Source organism: Abrus precatorius, unplaced genomic scaffold (assembly GCF_003935025.1).
Source record: "Abrus precatorius isolate BTA unplaced genomic scaffold, Abrus_2018 Scaffold9, whole genome shotgun sequence".
Lineage (NCBI taxonomy): Eukaryota > Viridiplantae > Streptophyta > Magnoliopsida > Fabales > Fabaceae > Abrus > Abrus precatorius.
In genome coordinates, this window is record NW_020874439.1 from 22,725,993 (window position 1) to 22,745,148 (window position 19,156).

Below are 19,156 nucleotides of genomic sequence, written 5' to 3' on the forward strand. Positions count from 1 at the left end.
CAAAAATGAGCTAATGTTTCAATAAGAGGATTATTAAGAAAAATGAATTGAGTTTGATAATCACCTATTTTAGTTAGACTATCTCTAAGCACATGAATATAAGACAAGCATCTCACTTCCATGTTAACAAATCTTGAATTGTCTTGATAATTGAAGCATATAGATGGTAGCTAGAGGATTATTATAAATAAGTTAAATAGCATGAACACTAATGATATGATGAATGTGAAGATTTCAAGCCATGACAAAATCTAAGTGTATGACAAATAATTATGAAAGAAGATTATTCTTTACTCGTAAAAAATCAAAGAAATTATCAGTTTATTTATCTATAGAATTAGAAAAAAAAAATACTTCTAAAATATATATATCAGATAGAATTTTAGATTTTATGATGTTTTCAAACGACCCATAAAAAAATAATCAAAATTTATGAAAGTTCGTTAACCAAGAGTATGTAAAAGTTTTATATCTAGTTCACTCATTCAAAGTTTTATGAAAGAATAATAATTTTTAGAATCTAAAATCACTCATTCAAGTTTTAAACTATTACCAAGATTTTTGAAATTTTCAAATTTAAGACACTAACAATGTAAAAAATATATATTTATATTTGTTAATAAATTAATATGTTTTTAATAATCTGATATTTTTAATTATTAATAAAAAATATTAATATAAAATTAAATGAAAATTATGACATTATTATAAAATTTAGTAACATTAGATAATAAAAATTTTACATTGTTGGATTAATAATAAATTAAAAGACAAAAGAGTAAGTGGAGTATGAATATATATACAAGTTTTAAAAATAAATAAGTTATTTAAGCTTAAATTTACTATCTAAAAGTGGTGCATAAGATTAGACAATAAACACAAAAACTTATGACAAAGGGTTGAAATGTTGTTTTAGTTATATGTTGAACTTTTATTATATATATAGTCTAACTTACAAGTATTTTTTATTGAAGATAATTTTGTTAAACTTAAATGAAATTATTATGAGTAATAAATTTAAGGCCATAAATTAAATTAGATAACCCTTATTAATTTATCTATGTATTGAGTAATCATGAATTATAAATATGACCTAAAGTTAAAACAATCCTTTATCTTATAAGTTAGTTTTCAGATTGGGTTAGACTTAAAACTCAAATACAATGTGATATTAAAGTTTATATTTATATAAGATTGGGTTACCTAAGCAAAGTAACACACCTTTAAATAATAATATAAAAAAATATCTATGATTAAAGTTTAAATTTAAAATAAACACAAAAAAATAAATGCAAGTCACAAAAGAATCGAAATTAATTAACTTATAAATAATTATTAAATAATAAAAATGCCATATTAATGCATTAATAACAAGATAAAATATATAACTAATAAAAATATTTATTGTCCGGTCCATTGTGTCCTTGTCTATACTTAAAAAGAAAGATAGTTTTTTCTTTTTAAAACTTTAATTTGATTTATGTTTTAATATCGTTTCCAATTTTAGATATTAAAAATTCTAATTTTCTTTTCTTTTGGCATTCAAATACACTAAATTAAAAATAAGAAATCCTTAAAAAAAATATATAGACTATTATACATATAAAGCGAAAAATAATAATTGAATTTTCACCTTTTTAAAACTTCAATAAAAAATTAATAAAAATAAAAAATTTAAAAAACATTATTTAATAGTAAAATCATTTGTTAATGTTTAGTCAATGATTTTATGTTTTTTAATTCAAAATTTGTTTAACAATTTAAACTAATAATATAAAATTACAAATATATACTAATAATATTGTATATTATATTAACAATTTTTTTATAGGCAAAATGTATATTATGAAATAAAGTGTAAAGAGAACTAAAAATTTATATACACAGAGAAAAAAACAACACTTACGCGGAAAAATAAAAAGACAAAAATATACTCATGCTAAACTAAAGTGAATGCAATTTCTTGAGTTTAGATATCAATTAGCTAACAAAATATCTTATCTTTTACTAACAAGTGATAGTAACTTGCAAAACTCCATAATAATAGAATTTAGTACTTTCCTCTAATTTAAAATACCGGTAGAATGTCATTCTATTTCTATGTAATCACAAAGACTTACCCAAACAATTAATAAATATATTTATTCTCTTTTACTACAACTAACATAATCTCAAGCAAGCAAGTAAGTCGATAAATCTGAAAGCAAAACCATTGAGAATTCAAGCCAACGCGCAATAAAATATCAGATTCGAGATGAAATTAAACACATTAAAAACAAATGACTTGAAAGTTCCTCCAAATCATGGCAGAAGTAACAAATTGTATCATCAATTTGAATACCATGATTAATTAATAGACTTTTATAAAGAACTACATTCAATAACAATTTTAAAAAAAAATACTAGACACTTAAACAGAGTCTTCCCTCTCCGTAAACTTTGTAAAACATCTGCTCTATATTAATCTATACTATTAGGACCACTAAAAAATTTAAATAATCATAAATACATTATATTAAATAACAACGCGAAGAATTCGTCCTACATTCGTATTAACAATTTTATTAGTACAAAAGTTGATATATACTATCAATATATTAAACTATTAATATAATACTTTATACTGTCAGTGTATGCAACAATATTTATTTTTTCAGTTTAATTTCTATTAAACGAATGATATACCAATTGCGACAATCAAAACATATTTTTTTTATAATTAAAAGTTATAATTATAATATAAATTAAGTGGGGCATGCACCCTCACTTCGCCACGATACTTGCCACAAACTATAACAGGTTTTGTTTGATCCTTCTGTTTCGCTCTAGGAGAGAATGCTTTAATATAATTTGATTGCCCATAAATTATAAGCATATTTGTATTAACCATTAATTTTTGATAAAGTAAAAAAAAATTACAATTGTATTTAAAGTTTTAAAATTAAATAAAAATAATGATGATGTGTTTATTTAACAATTGTTTTAAAAAAACTAAAAATAAGTATTTGTTATAAAACGAAGGTAAAGTTGTAAGAAAGAATAGAGAGAAGAATATAAAGAGGAAGAGAGAATCTCAATTTTATTTTACATCACCTCAATAAAAATGAGACACCTATTTATAGGCCTAAAACTATAACTGAAGAATCATATCTCTTTGAATGAGAATTAAACAAAACAGTTACAAAATCGTAAGTTACAAAGAATAAGGAGGAGTTATGAATGTGAACATTCACTCATATAATAATTCATAACACTCCCCTTTGAATGTTCATTATTTGAGAATATGTTTCATAACATCTAACTAGGAGAAATTCAATGGGATAAAACCTAAGAAAAATACATTATTATTTACGCTGTTACATGCTACCTCATTAAAAACCTTGCCAGGAAAATCCAATGGGAATAACTAAGGAAAAAAGAGTACAGAGCTTATTAATTCTTCCCCTCATGTAGACAATCATTTCGAAGACGACAAAGTCCAATCTTGTGAACTAGTTGTTCAAAAGTTTTACTTGGAAGTGACTTTGTGAAAATATCTGCTAGATTCTCACATGAACGAACTTGTTGAATATTTATATCACCATTCTTTTGAAGATCATAGGTAAAAAATAATTTTGGAAAAATATGCTTTGTTCTATCTCCTTTAATGTATCCTTCTTTCAATTGAGAAATACATGCAGCATTATCTTCGCATATAATTGTTGGGGTCGTTTTTCCTGAAGATAAACCACAAGTTTCTTGCACATGTTGAATCACAGATCTTAACCAGACACATTCTTGACTTGCTTCATGTAATGCTAAAATTTCTGCATGATTGGATGATGTAGCCGTTATAGTTTGTTTCATAGATCGCCATGAAATGGTTGTACCACCACATGTAAACAAATAACCTGTTTGTGATCTACCATTATGTGAGTCAGACAAAAAACCTGCGTCTCCATAACCAATTAACTCAGATTTAGATTTGTTTGGGTAAAATAACATTACGTATAAATCTAAAAAATTTACACTAAATTTTAACTGTAAAAATTAAATAATTTAATAATTAAAAATTTATTTAAAAAGTATGTAAAAAAAAGATAAATTTTTAACTGTTAAATTATTTGAGATGAAAGTTAATGTTTTTAATGAAAAATATTTTATTTAAAATATTTTAAGATTAAAATTTAAAATAAAAAAAAAGCTAAAAAAGAAAATTAAATTTAACTCTTAAATTAGTAAATAAAAACGTTAATTTTGTCAAATTATTTTTATGCAATACCACCAAAAGTTAAAAATAATTAAAAAATATCATTATTGTATGGTTAAGGGTTCATATTTTATGCGTTAAGTTTGTTTTTGAATGTATAGAAATTCTCAATACTTCTTAAAATCTTACAAAATTTCTAGAGAAAAGTTGTAATTTTCTTCCTTCAAAGTGCATTACCGTGATTACACTTCAATTTTGGGGATAAACTTCCTATGTCACATCTAACCTACCTATTCCATTTCTTTCTATTAAACTTTCAGCCACTCTTTTATTGATCCAACGAATCATCAAAACAGGCGCTGCTAAAGTTATAAAAAACATTGAAGGTCGCCCCCAAAATCCCAGTCAGTGGAGTGCTTTTATTCAATGTGAATAGAAAGTGACCCCCTTTTCATCGGCCATCTCTATGTGCCTAGCCTTCAATTGCATTTAAATTGCGTTCTAAATTTCCATTCACCACCTGTTCTAGTGATTTTGTCAAACTTGCCCCCACAACCCAATTAAATAGAGTAACTTTTTTTCATAAAGGGCATGATCCCAAAATCTACTTCTTAACTCCAAACATGATCTACTTTCTTAACTCCAACCATGATCTATTGGGCATGCCTGGAAACTTCAAAAAATTTATGAAGCATAATGTTAGCAAAAATGAAAGTGACAGATAATGAAAATCTATAGAATACAGTAGCTTAATTTTCATACAACCATTTGCTATTGAGGCTTTTCATTAAACGAATAATGTGCATACATAAAATACTTATTTCACATTCTCAAATAAAAAAGCCCACAACAATAGTAAAAGAAAAAGACAATGAGCATCCATTTACAAGGGAAGAGAAGTTTATTTGATTTGAGGTTAGCAATTGAACTGAAAAAATGGTTGGTATTTAAGCACTTAGATATACTTCTGGCCAACATTCCTTCCACAACTATAGTTTCCGTCTTTTATTGACAAAGAAAGCCAAAATCAGAGGAAAAATAAAATCTTCAGAAAGGTTAAGGAAAAATTATACTTAATTTTGGACTATAAAAATAAAATATATTGAGAGTCAAAAGAAGAAGACGAAATGACCAAAGATGTACAATGATGTTTCAAATATTGAAGACTTGCTATTTGGACTTAGAAGAAGATGGAAAGTGTAGCTTCCATTCTTGAATAAAGAAGAAAACAAAAAATGCGAGTTTTACTGTTAATGTTAATGTTGTGAGTTCGACTTATACTTATATAGTGTCAATATATATTTCTTTTAATACTTGAAAGTGTGTTAAAAAACATTTTCCTAAAACTCCTAGTGTCACAATTTGTATGTTGAATATTTACATTTATCTTGCATAATCAATCACTACAAAAAATTGCTTAATTGTGGCGGTTAAATTTAATAATTAACGGCAATTTTAACTGTCTCTAAATATTTTTTCTGGACAGTTATGAAACAATATTAAAATTGACAATGCAAAGTCAATTTTATGGCAGTTTTAAACCGTTGCTAAACTTTTAAATTTGCAGCAATTATTTAGTAGCGGTTTTGAACCGCTGCTAAAATTTGAAATTCAAATTATAGATTACCTGCGTGTCAGTGCTCTGTATTTAACATTGTTCTATTTTTGGCTTTCACATATTTTCTGTTCTTATCTTCTATTTAGTTCTTTTTTTTGCTATTTGAATTCACATTCTATTTGTTTTTTAATATCACAACATATATATTATATAATTTATAGTATAGAATAATTGGAGATGAGCTATTTTTGGAAAAAGTGAAAAAGACAGGAAAAAATTACTGAGATTAATACAGTTAGAGAAAACACTTTAATAGTGGTGATGGTGGTGGCAATGAGAGAGAGGATGGTGAAACTTAATGAGGCTAAAGTGGAGATGAATTGTAGCTTTGAGTGGGTGATGGAGAATAGGGAGAGGAGTGATGCTTCTTACATTCTGTTATCTTAAACTGACGCTAAACTCTGTAGTTTTTGCAATAATTATACAAAACTGTCGCTAAATCTTACATTTTTTTTATGGCAATTACATAAAACTGATACTAAATCTTACATTTTTTTGCAGTTACTAAAACTAACATTAAATTTTATTTTTAAAATACTTTTGTAGTTATTAATGAATTGACGCTAAGTAGCGTATTTCTTATAGTGAATTAATTAAGAATTATTTAATTTCTTTTGCTGAGACTTTAATGTAAAGCTAACTTAAAAATTTAAGTATTTTTATTTCTATACATAATTTACTGTTGTTATTATAATATTTTTATTTAAATATTCATATTATTAAAAAATTAATTATGATTGATGTATTATATATATATATATATATATATATATATATATTCACATTGATTGATAACTTTTTTTCAAATTGACATTACATTGTTTTTTCTTTTGCAAAGTGCGAATTCCAGTTAAATTCATTTCATTGATCATCATTTATTTCTGTAATTAGGCTTAATAAGGTGTTTTATTTATCATCAAAATAAAGTAAATTAACAGTCATGCATGACTAGTATTATATGTTTATTAAATATGCATTATTAGCGAGTTTCTAGTACATTATATTAGAAATTATTAAATTAAATAATATTTTTATAATAATTAAAGATATATTTATATTTATTTACAAATGTAATAATTTATAAATTTTTAAAAGATTAAATATTTTAATTATTTATAATTATTTTTTATCATATTCAATAAGATAAACTAAATCCATAATTTTTTTAAAAATATCTTATAAATTTAAAATAAGGCCGAATTAAAAAATAATTAAATATCCAAAATTTGAAAAATCACATGAAAAAATGGAGAGGATAATTAAACTGTAAAAATATTGTCATTTAAAATTAAAGACTCACATTTTATATATAAAAATAAACAGTTGTTTTTTTATTAGTATTATACGAATTTTTCTTTTTGTACCTTTTTTTAATTACACCATTTTTTTTTGAAAAATAAAATTTCAGAATATATTAGTCTTTTATAAAAATAAAAAATATTTTTTTAAAAAAAATTAGAAGGGTTGTGTAAAAAAAAAAAAAAAAAACATGCACACACACCATGTTGTAGTTGAGTAAAGTTGTATTGAAGAAACCCAAACCCAAACCCAAACGACCCCAAAAAGTGGTCAAGGCCTATGTCTAATGTAAAAAAGTTTAGACCATGTTTGATTTATACAAATATTTTGTTTTTGCTTTTGCTTGTAAAACTATCTACTTGTCTTTATTGTATTTTATTTTTAAAAATTTATACAGTGAAGGATAAAAAATAAAAAAATCAATGATTCTTATATAAGTCTAGAAAAATAAAAATAAAAATCAGTAAATATTTTAGACCCAAACAGTCCCTAAGATGTGAAACAAAAAATTATATATAAACGTTCTCAAAAAATAAACACCAGAATCTAAGCTGTGCTCGTTGCTTTCCTTATTCGCTGGGTCTAGTAGCCCATATTGTAGTCTGTGGCCTCTTTTTTAATTACGTAATAGATTGACCAAGAAAAAAGAAGAAGAAGGAAAACACATAAACGAGGCAAGGCATGCTTAAGCAAAGAATAGCTTACAAGTGTTGAACAATAAGTGACATAATCAGATATTTTGATGTATATGAAAATGGACATTACCGTGCTTTGCAGTTTCATGCAGCTGCGCTATGCTTTCCAGAATTGTGGTTTAGGCTCAGTGTCTTTGCGTTTTGCTTTGGATTTGGTAGCTCTATTCTGTCATCATATTTTAATCTCTCCCTTTCATTTCTAATTATAACTCTTTCAAAAGTCTTTTTTTTTGGTGCATTCTTTATCATCAAACAAACTCAAGTTTTCATTCTATATTACTCAACAAGTTAATCAAATAATAAATGGATTACTATATCCGAACTTATTTTAAATAATAATAATAATAATAGAGTAGCACTTATGATAAAAATCTTCTGAAGTTGATTAGTCACATGCAAAAAAAAAAATATTTAAAAAGGATAAAGAAATATTAATAAAACCATAAAAGAAAATTTTAATCTAAAAGTTGGGAAAGGAGAATTTAAATTAGCAATGCGTCTGCCGCCAGTGTGGACCGTAAACCCAATTAGCAATGGAGACAAACCCGACCCAAAAGCCATACACCAATTTTCTAATTTCGTCGTATCAAAGAAAATGATCATAACAAATATAACAAAAGAAGAAAAGTAAAGGGAGAAGAATTATTTAATTTTGAATATATATAAAAAACGAAAGAATAAATATTCTGGGTCGGTTTGCTGGGGCAGCTGCTGCAGTGCCATTTGCTTCTACTTGATCGGATCTACACCCAACCCTAACAAACACATTTCTTTCCCTTTTTTGGGGTAAACTCAAATCTCATCAGCGATAGCGAACATGGCATACGCATCTCATTTACTCAATCACTCTTCAAAGGTTCACTTAATTAATTCACGATATGCATATTTTTGTGTTTCAATGCACACACTCATTTTTATTTTTTTTTTATTTATGTGTCTGTTGTTTCAGATGAAAAATGCTCCCAAGTTGCTGCATCCTGATCGTGCCCTTCTCGTTCGTTGGTTTTCCGGCGATGCCCAATCCTCTCTCAATGGAAATCGCGGTACTTGCTTCGTTTTTTTATCTGCAACTGAATTTAAAGTAAATTTTGAGAAATTGGAAACAACGCACTGTGTTGGATTGACCTAATCGTATGCACGTATTGATTAGAGAGGGGAATAGTGTGCAATGCTTGATTTGCTATAGGTACATTGGCAATAATCGGTTTACACGTTTGGTGTTTTAAATTATGTGTTCCCGTGTGAGCGGCAAATATGAGAGAATTTATCGTTGTATAGAGTTGTGGGGAAAATGTTTGATTTGAATGATGTTACTTGAATTTTATTTTCTATGTCTGTAATTGTCCTTGGTTATTGTTTAGATACGTGGAAAACTCGATTTCATGGGTCTTCGAGAAGAACCAATGTCTGTGAACCGTGCTTCAACTTTACTGTGAGTAGAGCTCATATACATGCCAACCACAAGCAAATATATCATAAGATGTTTTCTGTCTGCACTATCACCCCATCTTTTCCTTTGCCTATGCTGTTAACTTTTTACACATTCTGCGAATTCAGCTTAACCAGATTCTCTCTTTCATATAAATTTTCATTGGTATACAGAAGAGAAACATCTCCATGACTACCATGAAAAGGGGTTCCATCGTTGGATCTATGTTCAATGGAGAGATTTCAAGGTATGTCAGTTTATGTTATAATGTTGAATTTTGTTTTCCTCTATTTTCTTCAATGCCATTAACTTGTTTATTTCAATCAACCATGCTTCCAAAAGAAGTTCACAGGTGCTGTCAAGCAGGTGTTATGCATCAGCTTCAGGTACTGCTCATGGTTCTTTGGGGCCGTCAACTTTATTTGCTGAGTTTTCCTGTGTTGGGTATCCCATGAAGCTTTGCAAGTTGTTCCTGCTTGTTAATTATCTAAGAGATTATGATCTTTCTATTTATGGATTCTCCTAGATCTGAATAAGCACTCTACGTCTTTTTGACATTTCATTATCATAGAATATGGAATAGATGAGCAGCCTAATTAAAATATTCACTGTGTAGTTTTTTCATTTGAGTGAGTCATCCATTTACCAAAGATCTGCAATACGCGTGTGGCTTTTCTCTTGCCTTTATGGTGCTTTGAATGCATATTTATGTCTTACAGTAGTGGAGCTTTAACACATACAGTTTGGCCAATTGAATTTGAACAAAATGGAAGATGTGCATAGATACTACTGGGTTGCACTAAACCCACAGCATCTTTGGGCCTATTATGTTAGATTTGTTGCTGGTGTAAATTATAAACAGAATGGCAAATCTGCCCTGTAGAAACTTGCAAATGTAGAGCTACCTGAGCAAATCTGTGGTCTAACTTCCTAACTATACTAACTAGTGTCCTTGACCTTGGATTCAGCTATGAGAAATTTTTTAATGGGAGGTTTCGAGTTTTGACAATATGCTGATAAGTGATAATCCCATAAACTGTGGCGGGTCTTGTGGAGGATCTAGTCCCTAAAAGAAGTTGTTGGGTAGAGGTACAAGAATGATTTTATTTATTTAATGTGCCCTGTTACACAGGAATCTTTCAGCTTAAAGAATGGATGGTGCACTGTGCACATACATTACCATTTGCTACATTTAACTTATATACAAAGAATAGAGTGGAATGATCAAACTTCTAACCACTTGTTAATAGGTGGGGTAATACCATGCCAAAGTCAGACTCTCCTAAAATCCTAAAAACCTTTTTGGTGGAGATACAATAATGGTTTTTACATTTCTATAACATGCATGAATCAATGTAAAACCTTTCACTCTGTGCCACAGCTCATGCTGCTCTATCATTTACAGGGAGGGAGATGGTATGTACTTGATCAGTTGTTACCTAAAATTCTAGTTGCTCGGATACAGGAAATGTATTTTTCCAAAAGTTTCTGCAAAGGAAATTTTAGATTTTCATAATATCAATATAAATGACTGTGTACTTATTGATTTCATCACCGATGCTGGTGAATGTATTTCAGATCTCCCGCCACACCAGGAAATTGGAATGCCTTCGCTCTCACCTACAATGACAGAGGTTCTAATGTTCTGAATCTTATGAAATTGTTATATAGTAGATCATGGTTTCTCCTTACTGATTCCCAATGATATGCAGGGTAACATTGCAAGATGGTTGAAGAAAGAAGGTGATAAAATCTCTCCTGGTGAAGTGCTCTGTGAAGTTGAAACTGTATGGTTCTTGCACCAGAGATAGATTTGGCATGTAAAATATCACTATTAATATTCTTATGTGAACATTGACATCTGAATGTATTTCATATGAAGGATAAAGCCACTGTTGAGATGGAATGCATGGAGGAAGGTTATTTGGCCAAGATAATCCGGGGGGATGGGGCAAAAGAAATTAAAGTTGGTGAGGTATTGATATCTTCTTATGCTCCCCTTCCCCCATCTCTCTTCTTTGGAAAGGACTTTTTATTTATTATTCCGCAGTTTGAATTTACAAAGAAAAGAATATTTTTTGCTTTACACTACAAACTACAACACATAAAAGGAATCAGTGTTAGTAACATGAAGTTTTTCTTTCATAGGTAATTGCCGTTACTGTTGAAGATGAGGAGGACATAGCTAAGTTTAAAGACTTCCAACCTTCAGCAACAGAACCGAGTGCTTCCCCTGCCAAAGAAACATCTGCCCCACCTCCACCAAAGAAAGAGGTGGTAGAGGAGCCAGCTAGAGAACCTGAGCCAAAGGTTTCCAAATCTAGTGCACCAGCTTCATCTGGAGATCGCATATTTGCTAGTCCTCTAGCTAGAAAGTTGGCTGAAGAGAAAAATGTAAGTTATTAATACTAAAATAGATGGTTGAAGTTCTTTCTGTAAAAGAACTTAATTAAGCTATTTTTATAACGTTACATTATCTGTTTCTCTCATCAATGTAGGTACCTCTCTCTAGCATCAAAGGAACAGGACATGAAGGGCTCATTGTCAAGGTTGACATTGATGATTTCTTGGGTATAATTCAATTCTATCTTTCTGTTTGTTTGTCAGCCTGACTGTGTTTTGTACGTATCATACTGGAACAAATGCTTTGTTGTTATGCTAGAGAATACCTTTTTGGCTTGCTTGCTTTAGGATATCCTGTTCACTGTCATACATGGCTGATTGAATGAATTCTGATGCAGCTTCTGGTGTTAAAGAAGGTTCAGCACCCTCGAAGGCCAAGGTTGCAACAGATGCAGCATTGGATTATGCTGACATTCCTGTCTCTCAGATAAGAAAGGTAATTTATTAAACAAGTCTTGAAATGTAATGTTTCTGAAACTATTAGATGATACTTGTGTTCCAGGCATCAATCAAAGACCATTTTTAGAAGTTAGGACTCATGTCACATATGGTGTTCTCAATATCATGTGAATAAAAGTTTTGTATGCTTGTTACTTTTGCTCTTAATTACCAGCATGTTTTATTTTCTCCTTCTGCATGAACACGTCTGTGTAATGTTCTGATCTTAACATATCTTGTTTAAGCATAAGTGATTCTTTTTATATATTTTTAGAAATAACTATACATATTTTACAGATCACGGCTTCGCGGCTATTATTATCAAAACAAACTATTCCTCATTACTATTTAACAGTAGATACATGTGTTGACAAACTCATGAGGTGAGTTTCTTTATTATCAATATTCAAAAAGTTTACCTGTGATAGAGATCATTTCTGATAAGTGGAACTCCTTGTCTGCAGTTTGCGGACCAAACTCAATTCATTGCAAGAAGCCTCTGGTGGGCCCCGCATATCAGTTAATGACCTTGTAATCAAGGTATTGGATTTTTCTCTGACCAAGATATATATTCTTGTAATTTGCAGATTGTCTTCCTTTTATTGTGTTTTGGCTGGTCACTAGGTGCTCAATAAATGGAGAAGGACGTCATAGAGCTTTAGATCATATGAAATTACTTTTCATTTGTTTGTTGTTAGCTTAGAACAAAATGTCAAAGTGTTGCTTTGACAGATTTTCCACTTCGGGACCTCAGTTGTCTCTTTTTGGCCACATTATAGAACACTGACTCTTTTAAATCCCTTTGTCTAACAACTTATGAAATCAGAGAACTTAATGAAGTTCAGGTTAAAACAATTCAAAGAGCATTACACATTAAATTGAGTGTGCATTGTAAACAAAAGGCTAGGTCTTTAATTGGGAAATGGTTATTGTTTAGATCTCACATCAACATACATGGCCTAAGTATTCCTTAGACAATCCTTCATTCTTGAACTAGGTTTTTAGGTTAAGTCTGGCCCAATCCATTTTTTATTCTAATATGATATCGTAGTCTACTTAGCCTTAATATTGAGTCACCTACATATGTCTAGTCCTAGGCATGAGAGATGGGTGTTAAGATCCCACATCAGCCAAGTATATGGCTGAAGTACTCCATATAATCTCTTGGATAATCCTCTTCCTTGAGTTTGTTTTTAGGGGCTGAGTTAGGCACAATCCATTCTAAGTTTCTTATTGGTTGTCAAGACACAGAATGCAATGTTGTGAAATTGATCTAAATATTGTTCCTTCATCACCCCTCAATTTTGAGAGGAGCTATTCAGTTATCCAAGTTGCAATCATTGCTCAAAACTCATCATAAACCAAAGAGACCTTTTGTGGCTTAATCCACCAGTTCTATGTTGGAGAGGTTGAAGACGTACATATTAATTAGGTTTAATATAAGGGCCTGGGTAGTTTGCATGAAGACATAGTTTCAAACCTAAGTGCTAACATTGTAGCCAAAAAAAAAAAAAAAAAAAAACTAAATTTTATGCTTGTCCTTTCTGTTTCAGGCTGCTGCTTTGGCTCTTCGTAAAGTTCCTCAATGTAACAGTTCATGGGCAAATGATTATATTCGCCAGTAAGTCAGTAAATTTTTAATGTTGTATTGCCATCAAATTTGTGAATCGTTGTAAATGTAACATTTGTTATTTTGTTTTTGTGCAGGTATCATAATGTGAATATTAATGTTGCAGTGCAGACTGATCACGGACTATTTGTTCCAGTCGTCAGGGTGAGCAAGGGCCTCTTTCTAGTATTTCAAGTACAAATACAGCCTTTTTTCCGATCACAGTTTCTAATTTTCACCTTATATTCTTAATATTTGCAGGATGCAGACAAGAAAGGCCTCTCTAAAATAGGCGAAGAGGTCAAACAGTTGGCAAAGAAAGCCAAGGAGAACAGCTTGAAACCACAAGATTATGAGGTTATTATTGAAGTTTCATGTTCATTCTGATTCATCTTTGAATGATGACGACCTTTGTTCTGGTTTATGATTTTTTTAATGGTTGACGCGCATTGCAGGGAGGTACATTTACAGTGTCTAACTTGGGAGGGCCATTTGGTGTCAAACAGTTCTGTGCCATCATCAATCCTCCTCAATCAGGCATTCTTGCAGTTGGATCTGGTGAGAATAATTTGGTCTTTTTACCCCCTTTTATTTCTTTTATTAACTACAGTTGCTGTTCTTGTTCTCTAATGATCATCTTCCTGCATTGCCTTCTACACGAGCAGCTGAGAAGAGGGTCATTCCAGGTTCGGGTGCTGAAGAATTCAAGTTTGCTTCCTTCATGTCTGTGACCCTCAGCTGTGATCATCGTGTTATAGATGGTAATCATTCTTAATTTGCTGCTGTTTCTTATTCTTTAAATTTGTAACTAAAAATTAAGCTTGTTTTGTGGTAAAACATTCTAACAAATCGCTTATTCTGTTTAGGTGCTATTGGTGCCGAATGGTTGAAAGCATTTAAAGGCTATATTGAAAATCCAGAATCCATGTTGTTGTAAGAATAAACAGAAGGCTCCCATGACGAACTCAATTCCTTTCAAGTGGCATTGTTGGCCGGGGATGGGATTTTGTTCACCTGGGTATATCCATTTGGGTTTGGTTGATTGTATCCCTGACCAATTTTTGATTGAAGTATTTAATCACTCAGAATAAATTTTGCAGATTTGTAATTTTTTAATAAGCAAGGGTAGATGAGGCATTTAAATTTAAACCCCGAAATGATGCTCTCACCAGAGAACGCTGCCCCCATGATACAGAGATGAGAATTTAACATTTCCTTTGTTTAGATGGTGCGAATAATTGAAAAAACGTTCAACTTTCTTGGCATCCCCTCACCTTTGTGTTAATTTAGTTAGCCTTATTCTGATTGGGCAGTACAGTAATCTTTAATTATAACGCTTATATATGGCTTTATATCGCAATAAATATAGAGTCCAACAAACAAATGAATTGTAATATTAACACATGCAGGAGACTTGGTTTCTTTAATCATATATTGATCTAATTGATTATTTTATTTGATAACACAATAAGTTATTCATTTGTTGGCTCAAACTGTAATTATAGTTTGCTAATTGTAATATGCTACATTCATAATTTTTTTACAACAGTTATCGTCATTTGAAATTTCTTTTTTAATATGCTACTTTCTTGTATTCATGTACTTTTTTTTTTATTAAGTTTATTATTGAAGTAAAACAATTTTACTATATTTAATTATCATTCAAATTCAACATTCTTAATCGCTATTACACAAAACTAGTCAGGATTACGAGCATTGGATGGGTACTTGTAAATACACTTGAAAAATAAAAACACGGGAGTTTGAAATTTTTAATTTCGAAAATCACAAATTAGTTCAAAGTAATGATGAGTTGCAAATATCTCGTATGTTAATGTTTGATAAAATAAAAAAAAACTTGGATTGCTGTTTTGCAAGTGCACCCAAGTTTAGTCTTAAAAGAAATTTGGGTATTGATTAAAGGAATTATAAAGAATTATTTTTATGCTATTCTATTTTAACTTATGTTTAACTACGAATGCAGTTCATCAAAACCATCGAAGCATGGTTTTAACAAAGCACAACAATACTTGACCCTCAAGTGCTGGTTCATGCGCTCATTGAGAAACAAGAGTAATAAACACCAATTAGAAGCTCACCCATGATATGATGATTAGAAGCCATAATCAACAGTACTGTGAAACCTAAACTTCGTCCAAAGGTGTAAAGAGAGAGAAACTGCAGAGGGTAATGACCAATACAACCAAAATATCACATCAAAGGGTAGCCAAATCCATCTTTTAATTTCACCACAATATGACTCAATAAATTACACATTAGAACCGTTAGCCATAAACGAGCTCAAAAAATATGGCAATAAACCAATAGTTTGCAAGAGATATATAACCTAGTCACTACCATCAACAGCAACATAGATATTACCATAATGATAATCTATATCTCAATTTAACCTCAAATTATCGCTCAAAATTGATCAATTTATCGCTCATATAGGAACGTATCGTTTCAGCGCCTGCTTCGCCGTTACTGCCACTCCGACCAGAACCCCACCCACCGCTCCGGCCACCGCCGCTGATCTTACCCCTCTCGCCGCTCGATACAGTGCGCCGGTACCAAGCCCTGCCGCCACGCTGTTCCACACATCATCGGTGTCTCTCGCCGCCTCGATCCCGCTTTCGATTCCCGCATAGATCAACCCGATGATTCCGATCTTGTTTCCCCACGCCCGACCCGAATGACCAGACGAGTTGAGCACGCGGTTGATTCGGAGCTTCGTGGTGTCGCCGGACTCGAAGGATCTGACGCCATCAACGAGACCAACGCTGGCACCGCCAACTGCTCCGGCGAGGTAGCCACAGCCAGTATAGAAGGTGAGGTTCTCGCCCCACGAGCGGCGCTTGCGGCGAGCCTCTTCGACGAAGAGGAACTCCGGCGAGGTAGGGAGGTGGTAGAGGTTTCGAATAGGAACTTCGAGGTCCTTGTAGGGATTGTAGAGTCGGGTTTGGCTGTTCGGGTCGGATCCTGATTTGTGATCGGACATTGCCTTTTGCAGACGCTAGGGTTAGGGTTTCGTGGGATCGAGAGAGGAGAAGAAACAACACTGCACCGAGAAAAGGTTTTCCTTTGGTTCTCAGAGAATTAAAAAAGAATAAAAACAATTAGATTCTGTTTCGTTAGAGAATCCACGCAATTTGATTCGGCCATTCGGTTGAATATGGAATGCCTTTAGACCGAAAGTGATTTTATGGAATTTTTTTTTTATGCTCCTATTAAAAATTTTTAGTAATTTTTTTTAAAATATTTTTTACGGTGATAAAAAAGTCTCAGCAAATATGTTTTGTACTAATATAAAATCTTAATTTTTAAAATTTAGTTTTAAAAATAGTTAATAATTCATGAATTAATTTTCAAAATTTTAATTTCATAACTTCGCCAGAAGTTTAAAAAGTCATTGAATATGTATGGAAATAATGGATTCTGTATTTTTTAAATAAAAAAGGTTATTTTTATGAAATTAAAAAATTTAAATTTTTTATTAATATAAAAATAGATATTAAAAAAATTTAAAAAATTGTATACAATAATTAGAAATGATTTAACAAAATCTCAAATTTAGAATAAAATTTAAGAAAAAAGTAAAAAATAAATAAAATCATGACCTTACAAAATTATCATTCTTAATCAAGTTTAACATTGTTAAATGTAGACATGGGACTCATTCATCGAGTCTCATTGATGATAGTGTGGATGATTTATCAGATAGTTTAACCAGAACCTATACAGTTAAAAAACCACCTCATGAAGAAGTTCCAAAGCTACCCGTTGACAAGAAATGGTGCCCACTAAGAACCGTAAAACAATTAACCAGAGGGTGCTTGAATCTGCACTGTGTTCGTTTAATCTTTGGTTGGTATTGTTGCAGATAGAAGATACCACGTTATCCTACGTTTTGCATTATCTTTGGTTCGTGTCATTTCTCCTTTGTTACGTCACAGTAGCTGTATTCCAGACCCAGCGCAATAGTTCAGAGTTCAGACCCAAGCTGGTGGATTTGTTAATTTAAAGCTCAATTGTGGTTCATGTGTGTTCTGATTTTGCATGAAATTTCACGTATTTAGCATGATCTTGTTCTTGGTCTCGGGCTCTTAGTTTTGTTCTTAGTGTTGGTCCTGTTCTCGTGCTCTTGGTCTTGTTCTTCTTCTTGGTATTGTTTTCTTGTTCTTGTTTTGTGGGTCTTGGTCTTGGTTTTGGTTGTGTTCTTGGTAGGACTTTGTCCTAATCTTGTTCTTGATCTTGGTCTTGGTCTTGGTCTTGTTCTTGATCTTGGTCTCGTTTGCTTGGTTTTATTCTTTCTCTTGTTCTTGATCTTTATTCTTGGTCTTGTTCTCTCTTCCTCAATCTTTATCCTTATCTTGTTCTTATTCTTTCTCTTTGTCTCGTATTCTTGCTATTGTTTTTTGTCTCTTTCTCTTTTTGTTCTCGATCTTGTTTTGGTCTTGTTTTCTTGTTCTTGCTCTTGATCTTGGTCTCGATATCTTGATCCTTTTTCTTGTTCTTTCTCTTTGTCTCGTTTTCTTGCTCTTGTTTTTGGTCTCTTTCTCTTCTTGTTTCTCCATCTTGATCTTCTTTTGGCCTTATTTTCTTGTTCTTGGTCTCGTTTTCTTTTTCCTGTTCTAGTCTTGATCTTGCTTTTGGTTGTGTTCTTGCTTTCATTTGTGTTCATTTTTTGTTTTTGTCATTGCTCTTGTTTTATTGTTCTTGTTCTGAGTCTTGTTTTCTTGCTCTTGTTCTCGATCTTTTTTGCTCTTGTTCCTGGTCTCATTTTCTTACTCTTGATCTTCTTTTTGGTCTCGTTTTCTTGTTATTGCTCTTACTCTTGGTCTTGTTCTTACTTTCGTTTGTGTTCATATTTTGTTTTTGATCTTGGTCTTGACCCTGTTCACGTTTTTTTGTTTTCGTCTTTTCTCCTCTCTATTTGTAAACTGGCCTATACACTCACTATTTTTTCACTTGTTACTTTGCAGTTTTTCAAAAAGTAGAAAATGTTGAACTCCTTAATTCCTTATTATTATTAATGTTAAAATGATTATTCTTATAGCTTGATGAACTCACTCTCTTTATTGGGCCAAAGAGAGTTAAACGCCTTCGACTGTGACATTCTGCAGCGGAAGAGTCTCCACAACTAGACTGCATGCATGGTGCTCATTTCTTCGCTTGAAATTCAACGTGATCAATCTTGGTTCAAACAACCCTTCTCCGTCGCGGAGTCTGATAGAGACAAGCCCTATTTTTGATTGGTGATCCTGTTTCAGTAGAAGACCTGCTTCATAGATTCTCTAATCTTGATTTTCTTGTGCATAAATTTTGTTTCTTCATTTGTTGATAGATTTTCACAAAGGAAAATATGTAGATTGAATATCTTAACTGTTGTAAATATTCTTTTTTAATTAAAATTAGAATAACATTGATTTTAATTGTATAAGTTATTAAGATAAAATTTTAAGTAAAAACGTCA

The 19,156-nt window shown here is 31.1% G+C and overlaps 2 protein-coding genes across 3 annotated transcripts; one reads left to right on the forward strand and one right to left on the reverse strand.

Annotated features, from left to right (window-relative positions):
* The first annotated feature begins 8,422 nt into the window (after positions 1 to 8,422).
* On the forward strand, positions 8,423 to 14,944 carry LOC113849572 (dihydrolipoyllysine-residue acetyltransferase component 2 of pyruvate dehydrogenase complex, mitochondrial-like). 2 transcript variants are annotated; one of them, XM_027479572.1, is made up of 19 exons: positions 8,423 to 8,657; positions 8,751 to 8,844; positions 9,163 to 9,233; positions 9,404 to 9,477; positions 9,573 to 9,616; positions 10,809 to 10,864; positions 10,943 to 11,017; positions 11,113 to 11,205; positions 11,379 to 11,624; positions 11,729 to 11,801; positions 11,972 to 12,069; positions 12,369 to 12,454; positions 12,536 to 12,611; positions 13,625 to 13,692; positions 13,779 to 13,845; positions 13,942 to 14,037; positions 14,136 to 14,238; positions 14,346 to 14,441; positions 14,547 to 14,944. In XM_027479572.1, exons 1-19 carry the CDS (start codon positions 8,619 to 8,621, stop codon positions 14,615 to 14,617), a joined length of 1,626 nt encoding a protein of 541 aa, XP_027335373.1. In that variant the 5' UTR covers positions 8,423 to 8,618; the 3' UTR covers positions 14,618 to 14,944. The 2 variants fall into 2 exon arrangements, with proteins under 2 accessions (XP_027335373.1, XP_027335374.1); XM_027479573.1 differs by having other exon boundaries at positions 8,443 to 8,657; positions 9,576 to 9,616; positions 14,547 to 14,941.
* A 956-nt stretch (positions 14,945 to 15,900) lies between these two features.
* Positions 15,901 to 16,850, reverse strand: LOC113850551 (mitochondrial import inner membrane translocase subunit TIM23-2-like). Its single transcript, XM_027481120.1, has one exon. It carries the CDS (start codon positions 16,679 to 16,681, stop codon positions 16,127 to 16,129), a length of 555 nt encoding a protein of 184 aa, XP_027336921.1. The 5' UTR covers positions 16,682 to 16,850; the 3' UTR covers positions 15,901 to 16,126.
* Positions 16,851 to 19,156: the final 2,306 nt, after the last annotated feature.

Bases quoted from the DNA above. Each gene is read 5' to 3' on its own strand.
- LOC113849572 (XM_027479572.1), top strand. From the start codon at position 8,619: ATGGCATACGCATCTCATTTACTCAATCACTCTTCAAAG. The intron at 12,455-12,535 runs GTGAGTTTCTTT...CCTTGTCTGCAG, and splicing joins TGTGTTGACAAACTCATGAG to TTTGCGGACCAAACTCAATT. The intron at 12,612-13,624 runs GTATTGGATTTT...TTTCTGTTTCAG, and splicing joins TTAATGACCTTGTAATCAAG to GCTGCTGCTTTGGCTCTTCG.
- LOC113850551 (XM_027481120.1), bottom strand. From the start codon at position 16,681: ATGTCCGATCACAAATCAGGATCCGACCCGAACAGCCAAACCCGACTC.